The 12927-nt window shown below is 42.0% G+C and overlaps 1 protein-coding gene across 1 annotated transcript in view; it reads left to right on the plus strand.

The window, feature by feature from the left end:
- The first annotated feature begins 557 nt into the window (after nt 1-557).
- Nucleotides 558-12927, plus strand: part of SRFBP1 (serum response factor binding protein 1) — a 168291-nt gene continuing 155921 nt past the window's right edge. Inside the window, exons 1-2 of the mRNA XM_035892092.1 lie at nt 558-601; nt 1091-1406. Of these exons, the coding sequence (XP_035747985.1) occupies nt 558-601; nt 1091-1406 (360 nt within the window). The remainder of the gene's footprint in view (nt 602-1090; nt 1407-12927) is intronic.

Raw genomic sequence — 12927 nt, forward strand, 5'->3', positions numbered from 1 at the left:
TGCCATCAAGCCATATAGGGGCAGAATCCATTTGTATTTCTGGAGTGACAGGGGGATCTCAGGAGCTGACTGTATTGGAGGCCGAAGTGAGCCTAACCGGGAATGAGTGGCAAAAGCACCGCATTGTGACTGGGCCAGATGCTCCGTGCATCCTTGGCATAGACTACCTCCGGAGAGGGTATTTCAAGGACCCAAAAGGGTACCGGTGGGCTTTTGGTATAGCTGCACTGGAGGCAGAAGAAATTAAGCAGCTGTCTACCTTGCCTGGTCTCTCAAAGGACCCTTCGGTTGTGGGGTTGTTGAGTGTTGAAGAACAACAAGTGCCGATTGCCACTACAACAGTGCACAGGAGGCAATATCGCACCAACCGAGACTCCCTGATTCCCATCCATAAGCTGATTCGTCGACTGGAGAGCCAAGGAGTGATCAGCAAGACTCGATCACCCTTTAACAGTCCCATATGGCCAGTGAGAAAGTCTGATGGAGAGTGGAGACTGACAGTAGACTATCGTGGCCTGAATGAAGTTACACCACCACTGAGTGCTGCCGTGCCGGACATGTTAGAACTTCAGTACGAACTGGAGTCAAAGGCAGCCAAGTGGTATGCCACAATTGATATTGCAAATGCTTTCTTTTCAATCCCTTTGGCAGCAGAGTGCAGGCCACAGTTTGCTTTCACTTGGAGGGGCATCCAGTATACCTGGAATCGACTGCCCCAGGGGTGGAAACACAGCCCTACCATTTGCCATGGACTGATCCAGACTGCACTGGAACAGGGTGAGGCTCCAGAGCACCTGCAATACATTGATGACATCATTGTATGGGGCAATACAGCAGAAGAAGTTTTTGAGAAAGGGAAGAAAATAGTCCAAATCCTTCTGAAGGCCGGTTTTGCCATTAAACAAAGTAAGGTCAAGGGACCTGCACAGGAGATCCAGTTTTTAGGAATCAAATGGCAAGATGGACGTCGTCAGATTCCAATGGATGTGATCAACAAAATAACAGCTATGTCTCCACCAACTAGCAAAAAGGAAACACAAGCTTTCTTGGGCGTTGTGGGTTTTTGGAGAATGCATATTCCAAATTACAGCCAGATTGTAAGCCCTCTCTACCAAGTGACCCGGAAGAAGAATGATTTCAAATGGGGCCCTGAACAACGACAAGCCTTTGAACAAATTAAACGGGAGATAGTGCATGCAGTAGCCCTTGGGCCGGTCCGGGCAGGGCAAGATGTAAAGAATGTGCTCTACACCGCAGCCGGAGAGAACGGCCCTACCTGGAGCCTCTGGCAGAAAGCACCTGGAGAGACTCGAGGCCGACCACTAGGCTTTTGGAGTCGAGGATACAGAGGATCTGAAGCCAACTATACTCCAACTGAGAAAGAGATATTAGCAGCATATGAAGGGGTTCGAGCTGCTTCTGAAGTCATTGGTACTGAAGCACAGCTCCTGTTGGCACCCCGACTGCCGGTGCTGGGCTGGATGTTCAAAGGGAAGGTCCCCTCTACACATCACGCAACTGATGCTACGTGGAGTAAGTGGGTCGCACTGATTACACAACGGGCTCGAATAGGAAACCTCAGTCGCCCAGGAATCTTGGAAGTGATCATGGACTGGCCAGAAGGCAAAGATTTTGGACTATCACCAGAGGAGGAGGTGGTACGTGCTGAAGAAGCCCCGCTGTACAATAAATTGCCAGAAAATGAGAAGCAATATGCCCTGTTCACTGATGGATCATGCCGTCTTGTGGGAAAGCATCGAAGGTGGAAAGCTGCTGTATGGAGTCCTACAAGACAAGTTGCAGAGACTGCTGAAGGAGAAGGTGAATCAAGTCAGTTTGCAGAGGTGAAAGCCATCCAGCTGGCTTTAGATATTGCTGAAAGAGAAAAATGGCCAGTGCTCTATCTCTATACTGACTCATGGATGGTGGCAAATGCCCTGTGGGGGTGGTTGCAGCAATGGAAGCAGAGCAACTGGCAGCGCAGAGGCAAACCCATCTGGGCTGCCTCACTGTGGCAAGATATTGCTGCCCGGGTAGAGAACCTGGTTGTAAAAGTGCGTCATGTAGATGCTCATGTACCCAAGAGTCGGGCCTCTGAAGAACATCAAAACAACCAGCAGGCGGATCAGGCTGCTAAGATTGAAGTGGCTCAGGTAGATCTGGACTGGCAACATAAGGGTGAATTGTTTCTAGCTCGGTGGGCCCATGACACCTCAGGTCATCAAGGAAGAGATGCAACATACAGATGGGCTCGTGATCGAGGGGTGGACTTAACTATGGACGCTATTGCACAGGTTATCCATGAATGTGAAACATGTGCTGCGATCAAACAAGCCAAGCGGTTAAAGCCTCTCTGGTATCAAGGACGGTGGCTGAAATACAAATATGGGGAGGCTTGGCAGATTGATTATATCACACTCCCACAAACCCGCCATGGCAAGCGCTATGTGCTCACCATGGTGGAAGCAACCACAGGATGGTTGGAAACATACCCTGTGCCCCATGCCACTGCCCAGAACACTATCCTAGGCCTTGAAAAGCAAGTCCTATGGCGACATGGCACCCCAGAAAGAATTGAGTCAGACAACGGAACTCATTTCCGAAACAACCTCATAGACAAATGAGGGAGGGGGGGGAGTGAGCGAGCAGCTGCGTGGTGCTTAGTTGCCAGCCGGGTTAAACCACGACAAGAAGCCTTAGGAAATAAACTACAAAAATCTAAAGATCAAGGTCTGAATGACTTGCAGACCCACCAATATAATATTCAAATCAAACAGTTCCTGATTCCTCTCTGATTTCTGTACCATGCTCATTCTCACTATGTGTTTAACTTAATAGGCCAACTAGAGAAGCCATTGCTTCACTCTAATGAGTTTTAAACACCAAAAAACATGTATACTTATTGCATTACATCCTATGGTATCCTATTGCATGATTAATGTTCTTAACTGATACAAAATCTTTATAAAATGCATATGAATTGCATAAATTTTACTGTTTAAAGCACATTGTAGCACTCAGCAGATCTACTTACCAAAATCTATATGAGTTTTCATGTGATTCTTATAGGAAATAGAGGCACAAGTCACTAACTGTTCTGTATATGTCAATACCAAAAGCTGTTATTTTAATTCATTAGCACATTTTCCTTTTCTGTGAATTAAACCATAGATAACATTGCCACTTTGAGTTATTTTGTTCACCTTTTAAGTGGTGAAAATTTTCCTTCTTAAATTCTTCATTCCACCTAAAGGGATATTGCTTTATTCTGTATCACATTTGGGGCAGAAAGACCTTGCCCAATATAGCCTGACACTGATATGAACTGGTTCAAATTGATTCACAGACATGCCTGCCTGTCAGTAACTCTCAAATATTTGCTTAGCTGACTTGACACAAAACTGCAAAATACCTGTTTGAAGGAGCATATGGATACCATATGGGCTTTGCTGGGGTTTCAGTAAATGTAAGCTTTAAAAAGAACTTTAAAAGGTACTTCATCCTATATTCAGTAAAATTCCTTTGAGCACAAACTGAGCACAAATCCTTAGGGGAATGCCAAGTCTGCATTTTAATATTTAGTACATATCGCTGAGGCAACAGGACAATCTCACCTGGAGTGTCTGATTGTCTTGATGTCATAACATTAAGGATAACAAAACAATCTTATTGTTACTCCATGTTATTAATTCTCAGTGATTCATGCATACATACAGTTTAAAGTTTGTCACTGTCTTGGTAACTTCACTTCCTTCTGTTCTTCCTTTCCATCCACTCACTGAACTCATATATCCAACTTAAAAGAGAGGATTATTTTTTATCAAGGGTTTCAGCACAAAAGCATGTTGACACTGTATCCATCTTCCTAGGAACATCTTCAGGTTACCCAAAATGTACAAACAAAACACAGAGAGTCACAGAATGTCCAGCAGAAAATCTGAGATATTTTTGCAACTACTGAGCCCATTACTTCCACTTATCATTTAAAGGGTTCACTCATATTCCTGTGGAGGTAAGATTATCTTGGACAATATTGGGCTTGTGATAGACAGAACACTCTTCATAACAAACTTCATCTATGTGCAATACTGTTATTTTGGGGGCTCAATATGGTCTTGAGAATCCTGAACATGCCTTAAGTCTTTTACCAAATTCATCAAATCCCTGTTCCATTACAGCAACCTGGTCCAACAAACATCTGGACATGAGGACTTACCACTGGTCTTTCAAGCAGCAACAGAAATAAATAGAAGCCAGTTTACAAAAGTGAAGTACTTTTATTTTATTAAAGTACTGAATGTGAGACAGGTAACTGCTTCAGCCAGAGTTACCACAACTATCAGTCAGTTTAACCATCAAGGCAATCAAGATTATTTGCTGCTTAAACTTGACTTTACAATAAAGTATGCACTGACTAAAAATAAGTCCCTGTGAAGTATCTGAAGTTAGACACCTAAATAGTGAGATTGCAGCCCCTTTGAAAATCTCTTCATCCATATTCTTCCAGATACAAAAATGAAGGGTTTTTTTTACTTTCCATGCAGTCTTACACTGCACAGTAGTTGCTAGAAAGTTACTTGCTGCTGCTGTTGGAGAAGTCCTTTTTATAATTTAGTTGTTCTCTCTTCATTATCCAGGATGTCCACACTTTTCAAATGCCTAATGATACGCTTTGGGCCCAGGAAGTAGGATATTCATATGGATGGAAAAAAAGCACTGTAGAACCCATGAGACTCCTCCCTGCTGAAGGGGGGGAAACATGGAGGTGGCTCTGCAGGGCCAGACACTGCCCAGAACGCCTCCCTTCAATGCTGCAGCAACATTGCATCCATTTCCATGGTTTCTTCCAGCCTAATTCACTAACTGTGAAGTTTAACTACTTATAAAGGGGAAGGGGGGGCAGAGAAGAGATACAGAAAAAGGGAGAAAATGCAGAGAGTAGAGCAAGTATTTCAGTTTGGTTTGAAAACTTTTTCTTCCAGCTCCCACAACCAAATGCCATGTATACCATGTACACCAGAAGGATTCACTCCAGTCTTCAAAAAGGGCAAGAAGGATGACCCAGGGAACTACAGGCCAGTTAGTCTCACCTCTGTCCCCGGAACTCATTCTGGGTGTCCTCTCCAAGCAAGTGGAGGAAAAGAAGGTGATAAGGAGTACCCAGCATGGATTCACCAAGGAGAAATCATGCCTAACCAATCTTACAGCCTTCTACAATGGTATGACAGGCCAGGTAGATGAGGGGAGAACAGTGGATGTTGTCTACCTTGACTTCAGCAAGGCTTTTGACACTGTCTCCCATAACATCCTCATAAGGAAGCTCAAGAAGTGTGGGTTGGATGAGTGGACAGTGAGGTGGACTGGGAACTGGCTGAATGGCAGAGCTCAGAGGGTTCTGGTTGGCTGTGCAGTCTAGTTGGAGGCCAGTAGCTAGAGGAGTTCCTCAGGGCCCAGTACTTGGCCCAGTCTTGTTCAGCTTATTCATCAGTGACCTGGATGAGGGGACAGAGAGGCTACCATCAGCAAGTTCGCCGATGACACAAAACTGGGAGGAGTGGCTGATACGCCAGAAGGCTAGGCTGCCATTCAGTGGGACCTGGACAGGCTGGAGAGTTGGGCGGAGAGGAACCTGACGAAGTTCAACAAGGGCAAGTGTCTAGTGCTGCCCCTGGGGAAGTTGAACCCCATGCACCAATACAGGCTGGGGGCTGACCTGCTGGAAAGCAGCTCTGCCAAGAGGGAACTGAGAGTCCTGGTGGATGACAAGCTGACCATGAGCTATCAGTGTGCTCTTCTTACCAAGAAGACCAATGGTATCCTGGGGTGCATTAAGAGGACCGTGGCCAGCAGGGCGAGGGAGGTTGTCCTCCCCCTCTACTCTGCCCTGGTGAGACCCCACCTGGAGGACTGTGTCCAGTTCTGGGCTCCCTGGTTCAAGAAAGATGTGGAACTCCTAGAAAGAGTCCAGAGGAAAGCAACTAGGATGATTAAGGGACTGGAACATCTCCCCTATGAGGAAAGGATGAGGGAGCTGGGCTTCTTTAGCCTGAAGAAAAGACTGAGAAGGGACCTCATAAATGTTTACAAATATCTTAAGGATGGATGTCATGAGGACGGAGTCAGACTCTTCTCAGTGGTGCCCAGTGACAGGACAAGGGGCAATGGGCACAAACTGGAAGATAAGACATTTCAGTTGAATATGAGGAAAAACTTCTTTACTTTGAGGGTGACAGAGCACTGGAACAGGCTGCCCAGGGAGGTTGTGGAGTCTCCTTCTCTGGAGATACTCAAAACCCGCCTGGACGATGTCCTGTGCAGCATGTTCTAGGTGAACCTGCTTTAGCAAGGGGGTTGGATTAGATGATTTCCTGAGGACCTTCCAACCCTTGCCATTCTGTGATTCTGTGATTAGGTTTTAAAAGTGCAAATGAAAACAGTAGTATAATATATTTAGTGGAGGGCTGAAATTCCTGGCAACAGCTCAAAAATTTTATTTGATCCCTATTGCAACAATAATGTTCTTGAGATCCTGTTGGATTTAATATATTGTGGGAAAAAAACCCTTCTACATAAATTAATCCAATCATTACAATAAATACTCACATGTGCACCTCCATTATACGTGGACTCACTGAAGTGCTTGGCCACATAAAATTCCAAACAGCTTCTGCACATAGTCTTTTTGCCTCAAAATAAAAAATTTTAATAGTTCCCATGTCTCCCCAATTGTCTCTAAGTAAGAATTTTTTGTTGATTTCAAATTTCTTACAGAAGGTAAACAAACAAACAAACAAAAAGGACACTTTTTCTCTAAGTGATATTTGATAATTATTTATATGAATATATTTTTGAACCCAATCTGCTAAAAACTTTTAGCTTCCTACTGCATAGCTCTTTAAAAGAGCATTTCCAGATTCTGCCTAGTCATCCAACAAACAGATCAGTAATAAATGAGAGTCTCAGAGGGCAAGAAACTCAGCTGCCTAATTTCCCTAAATAATACAGAACTTGCAAACTGAGTATTAAAATGTCTGGAAATTGGAAAAGAACAATATATTAAGGGGCAAAAGGCTAGCACAGAAGTCCATTACTCAAAAAGATGAGCAAAAATGCATAAGACTCCATGTAAAAACATAACCCTTTTCATTAACGACTCTCATAGTATTGCTATTAAATGACTATTAAAACCACTTCCACAAAGCAGTCATTTCCAGTAAATGGTTTAGCTTACTTCTACATAAAATGAATCAGCAGCTAATATTGTAGCCTTCCTCTCTGAAAGTTATGAGCAAAATTGCTTAGCTTTTAATGTGAATATTTGTATCAGTATTGAATATTTTCATGGAGAAAAAGAAAGTGCTTCTTCAAGACGGGAAGGTTTAGAAACCTGCATGTATATTTGGGAGAGGGAAAAGTGATGCAGAAGAGCCTTAAAAGTAGCAACTAAGTAGCAGTATTGTAGAAGAAATATTTCCTCCTAAAGTTTGAGAGTTGTTAATACAATAATTTCAGTAGCACCAAAATAATCTGCACAGCATTGTTTGTGTGTTGGATGTCTCTGGTTTTTACACTCATGGAACACACAAAAACAGCAAGAGCAATGCAAGTGCCAATGTTCCTGCATCCATCTCACCCTCACAGAGTCCCACTCCTGATGTCAGCCATGATTTGCTCTTTTACAGACACATGTACATACTGAACGAGGAAAATAGCATAATCTGATTTCAGTCCATTCTCATATGCCCAGGTTCCTCTGGAGCCAAGTCGGGCACTCCATGTAAATCATATACATCTGTACAGAGCTTGGACTCCATGAAATTTTTTTTAAAATACTCCAAATTTCCATTCAAGTGAAAAAAATTTTACACTGAAAACTTTTAAAATGGTTTCAGCATCTCAGGAATGTATTTTCAGAAGTAACAGATAAAAAAGAAGAGCAATGAATTATTTTTGTTTACACAAAAGGGCCACAGAGCTTCATACGCAGTCCCAAACATTGGCCAGAAGCATATAGGTACTGAATGGGCTCAGACGAGTGAAAATTCATGAGGGTATGTGCTGGTTTTGGCTGGGGCAGAGTAGCTGGTATGTGGCTATGTTTTGGATTTGTGTTGAAGAGAGTGTTGATAACACAGGGATGTTTTCATTACTGGTGAGCAGTGCTTGCACGGAGCCAAGGCCTTTTATGCCTCTCACGCCACCCCATCAGCGAGGAGGCTGGGGGGGGCACAAGAAGTCGGGGGGGTTGACAGAGCTGGGACAGCTGACCCCAAAGGGGTATTCCAGACCATATGACAACATGCTCAGCATATAAAGCTGGGGAAAGAAGAAGGAAGGGGGGGGACATTTGGCGTTTGTCTTCCCAAGTCACCATTACATGTGATGGAGCCCTGCTGTCCTGGAAATGGCTGAACACCTGCCTGCCGGTGGGAAGCAGTGAATTAATTCCTTGTTTTGCTTTGCTTGCACACAGGGCTTTTGCTTTACCTGTTAAATTGTCTTTATCTTGACCCATCAGTTTTCTTATTTTTACTCTTCTAATTTTCTCCCTCATCCCACTGGTGGGAACTGAGCGAGCGTCTGGGTGGTGTCTAGTTGCAAGCTGCGGTTAAGCCACAATAGAGTATTTATTCAAACTGAGACCACTGGACTGAATACAGATGTCCAAAAGATCTAATACACAGAAATGAAAAATTATACTGAACACAGCTAAGGATTTATAACTACTTGAAAAAAAAAATAAATAAATTCAGAATAATCTTGTTGGGGTCCTGAGCATACCCCCAAGGTGAGGTATGCATACAGCAGACAGAAGGGCATACAGGACAGCAGTATTCTCTTCTGCCAGACTTGCCCAGGCTCTCACCCATGCCCTCATCCTTGCCATAATCTCAGCCAAGAAAGCCTATCTCCTCACCGAGTGCTCTCACCTACAAAAAAACATTCCAGAAAAGCCAAGTAAAGGCTGCACCATCACATGCTGTTCTTCAGGAGATGCTATTTAGGGGTTCAGAAATGAGAAAGGGGGAAGGAGAAGTGTCCAGAGGGGAGCAAACGTGTGTTTGGTTCGTTGATTGGTCTTATTTCTCAACACTAGAATCAGTAAAGTTTGTTAATTGGCAATGAATAAAATCAAGTTAAATTCCCCAGCTTGAAACTTTTCTCTTTTTTTGGTCCATGATAATTGCCATCCCTCCTCTTCCTGTTCTCATTACTCAAACAGGTTGCTGGCTTTTTGGGCCCTCTGCCAAGAACTGAAGCGAGGACCCCTCTGAAACAGCTTAATGATAGGAGTTTGACAGCTTAGTGATGTTTTGTGTGAAGGATAGTCTCCTTTAACTCATTTTCCATTTACCACTACTTCATTTACTTGGTTCTTATATTGGAAGAATAAAAAGAAAAAAAAAAAAGTAAATCATTAGCCTTTTCAATAAGAATATAGCTTGAAAATGTAAATTAATGGAAAATGATTAGTGTTGCTGCTAGATGGCATATTATGTAGCTTCTAAGAATATCTTGTTTCTAAGCCCATCAGAATTCTCTGCAAGATTTAACAAAATAGTCAATCAAGGAGAATTTCTGAATTAATTTGCTGAGCATTTGAACTTCTTTTGAGAACTGTATGTATAAGAAGCTAATGAAGAAACCTACGGTGTTTCCTGTCATGGAGTAACATCTCATCAGATTATTAGAAAGCTAAGTGAAAAATGCTCAGTGTTCATCCTGGAAGGAAATCAACAGCAGTGATAAATACGAAAGCAAACAATTTTCATTATAACATTTGGATTAAAGATAAGGTAATTTCTGAAGTATTCAAGAAGCACTAAGCATTATTAATTTATTGCAATTTACAGATGAAATCTAAGCAAAGAGTTAAGAGAATAAATCACTTAGCAGTTCAGAGCTGAATCTCATGCTACTGAAATAGTTGTAATTAATCTCACACTGATGGAAGAATAATTTTAATTAAAACTATTTTAGCATTTCCAGAAAGAAGGAAGCTTGACATATGCAGCAAAAGAAAAGTCAATGTAGGCTATGGTTCTCAAATCCACTTTGAGATATCAAGCCATTCAGGGGAGTAGGGGGAGACTGGAGATTTGGTTTACTTCCCATTGGAGAGAGAAATCTATTAAGAACTGAGGTTCCAGGCTAAGATTCTGAATTATGTGTTCCATAGTGTTTAGATCCAAAGTCTTGGGTTGGAAATACAGATTTGAATTATACTGAACTTTATCGGAACTGGTATCTGTATGGACAGTATTTGTATTTGATAGCAAGCTAAGTGATATAGGCCAAACTGTTAAGAAAGTCACAGTTAGCATATGTGTGGTACTTTTCACCACAAGCTCTGATTCATAATATTGAACCTTTTTTTTTGTTTAACTCTGGGGTCATCCCAGAAAATGGATGTAAGGGCTAGGTTGAATGCACTGTCTGGATAGGAAATGTCCCTTTATCAATCATAGAATTCTAGAATCATGGAATCGTTTAGGTTGGAAAAGACCTTTAAGATCATCAAGTCCAATGGTTAACCTAACCCTGCCATCCCACCACTAGTCCATGTCCCTAAGCACCTCATCTACCCATCTTTTGTATACCTCCAGGGACGGGGACTTGACCACTTTCCTGGTTAGCCCATTTCAATGCTTGACAACCCTGCCAGTGAAAAAATTTTTCCTGATGTCCAGCCTAAACCTGCCCTGGTGCAACTTCAGACCATTTCCCCTCTTATCTGGGAGAAGAGACCAACACTCACCTCACTACAACCTCCTGTCAGGTAGTTGTAGAGAGCAGTAAGGTCTCCTCTTAGCCTCCTCTTCTCCAGACTAAACAACCCCAGGTCCATCAGCCGCTCCTTGTATGACTTGTGTTTCAGACCCCTCACCAGCTTTGTTGCTCTCCTCTGGACATGTTCTAGCAATGCAACATCTTTCTTGTAGTGAGGGGCCCAAAACTGAACACAGTATTTGAGGTGTGGCCTCACCAGCACTGAGTACAGGGGTACAATCACTTCCCTACTCCTGCTGGTCACACTATTCCTGATACAAGCCAGGATGCCGTTGACCTTCTTGGCCACCTGTGTACACTGCTGGCTCATATTCATCCATCTGTCAACGAGTAAATGGTGATGATCAGTTGAAAATGCTGAATATAAAATGGACAGAGAGGAAGTAACAGAAGCAGAGAACTGTAGTCTTCCTTCAAGCAATTGACTAGGACAGGAGAAATCACAGACCCATAACAGTAAATAAAGTAATTTTCATAGGAATGGATATATCCCAGCCAAGAATCTCAGGTATGTGGGTCCTAGGACAGTGCTCTCCTACCCAGGCACTAGTTCACTGCTGTAAGGAAAACCTGCTTAGTTCTGAGACCTTCTCAGTGAATTTTGGCAGTACTAAATCAGTGATGGCAGCAGAAAGTTTAATTACTCAGATGGCTGAGACAATGGGACACTGGCAATATTGTTACTGGTTTTGTGCTTGACCTTCTAATGGCTTGCTAAATATAGCTGGGGTGAACATTAACTTTGGTATTCATGGGGTAGCAACAGAGATCACAACAGAGGTTGGTGTCTGATTCTGCCAGGACCCTCCTGTGTGTTAAGACCAACAAGCAGAAGTTGGCAGCTGGACCACAGCTGAGCTTCAGGGTTGAAGCCATCTGCTTTCTCCAGGAGAGCAGATGGATCATGTTCTGGGATCAGCTGAGGCCCCTTCTTCAGTCAGAAAAGCCAAAGTAGACAACTTGTGTCATGAAGAAATCATTTGGAGACTTGTACTGAATTTAAAAGTAAGTATTAGCATTCAAAGTACATATTATTGATTAAACAGGTGTCTCATCACATATGCTTATGAGATGATTTGGCCACAGGTGGAAGTAATACATGGTTGGTTGCACTCTCTAAAGCCATTCTGTGCCATCAGAGACTAAAAATAATGTTAGTCACAAAGTAACTTGAAGGAATTAGCAAATGGTGGAAAAATGAAAAAGTGACCTCTTTTTATCCCACGCTTGAGTTTTCTAAGTTGATGGAACACATCTACTGGCCTAAGCAGGAAACAGGTGCTAACAAGTGATGGAAGAGGGGAGGTTTGAATCATGTTAATTACCAACATGAAAGTAAATGCATTAGAGGTTAAACAAAAACTGGTATTTTGCTGTTGTACATTTTGTCCATAGGAAAAGGGATAAGACTGAGTAGACTAAAAGATTAAATGTATGAAATTAAAAACGACTGTTTAGTAATTAAAAAAAAATAATCAGAAAGACCTTTGTATCCCTTATCAGGTCGGTTCTGAAATTGGATCTTTGCTCATTTACAGATCAAATTTAGTTAATTAGTTCATTGCTCAGGAACACGCTATGTCTAAAAAGCAAAGCAGAACACAGATGAACATTCACCAGTCCAGATGTTTTATAGTTTGAATAATGACCTTGATTTCAATTGAAAATACATAACAAATCGTTTTTTATTTCTTCTGTATATTTTTATTACCAGACAACAGTCTAAAAGCTAGAGATACAGTACAGAGTCACCATAAAAGTGATTGTGATTTGAAAAGTGCTGGAAAACAAAAACTTTTGACTATCTACTATCTAGCAAGTAAAAGTGATAAGGGTAGTTTCACATTATTGTCCTGAAAGCCAGCTGAAACTATAAATTTTATCTGTATGATTAATTTTCTCAAATAAATGTAATCTCTGGAGGATTTATGTTCTAATTCAAAGATGGAAAAAAAGCTAAATTTATCCATCTGTGTATAAAATATTTTAATATTTATAAAATATATTTTTTCTTTCATATTTGTCTTCTTAAAAGAGAAAATTACTAAGTACAGCTTTTGTAGTGGAAGCTAAAGATCAGAACTAAAAATACCCAGATAGCATTATTGTCTGCTGCACAGTTGCTTCTCCCCCTAA

This window comes from Egretta garzetta, unplaced genomic scaffold, assembly GCF_000687185.1.
Source record: "Egretta garzetta isolate BGI_Z169 unplaced genomic scaffold, ASM68718v1 scaffold473, whole genome shotgun sequence".
NCBI classification, from domain to species: domain Eukaryota; kingdom Metazoa; phylum Chordata; class Aves; order Pelecaniformes; family Ardeidae; genus Egretta; species Egretta garzetta.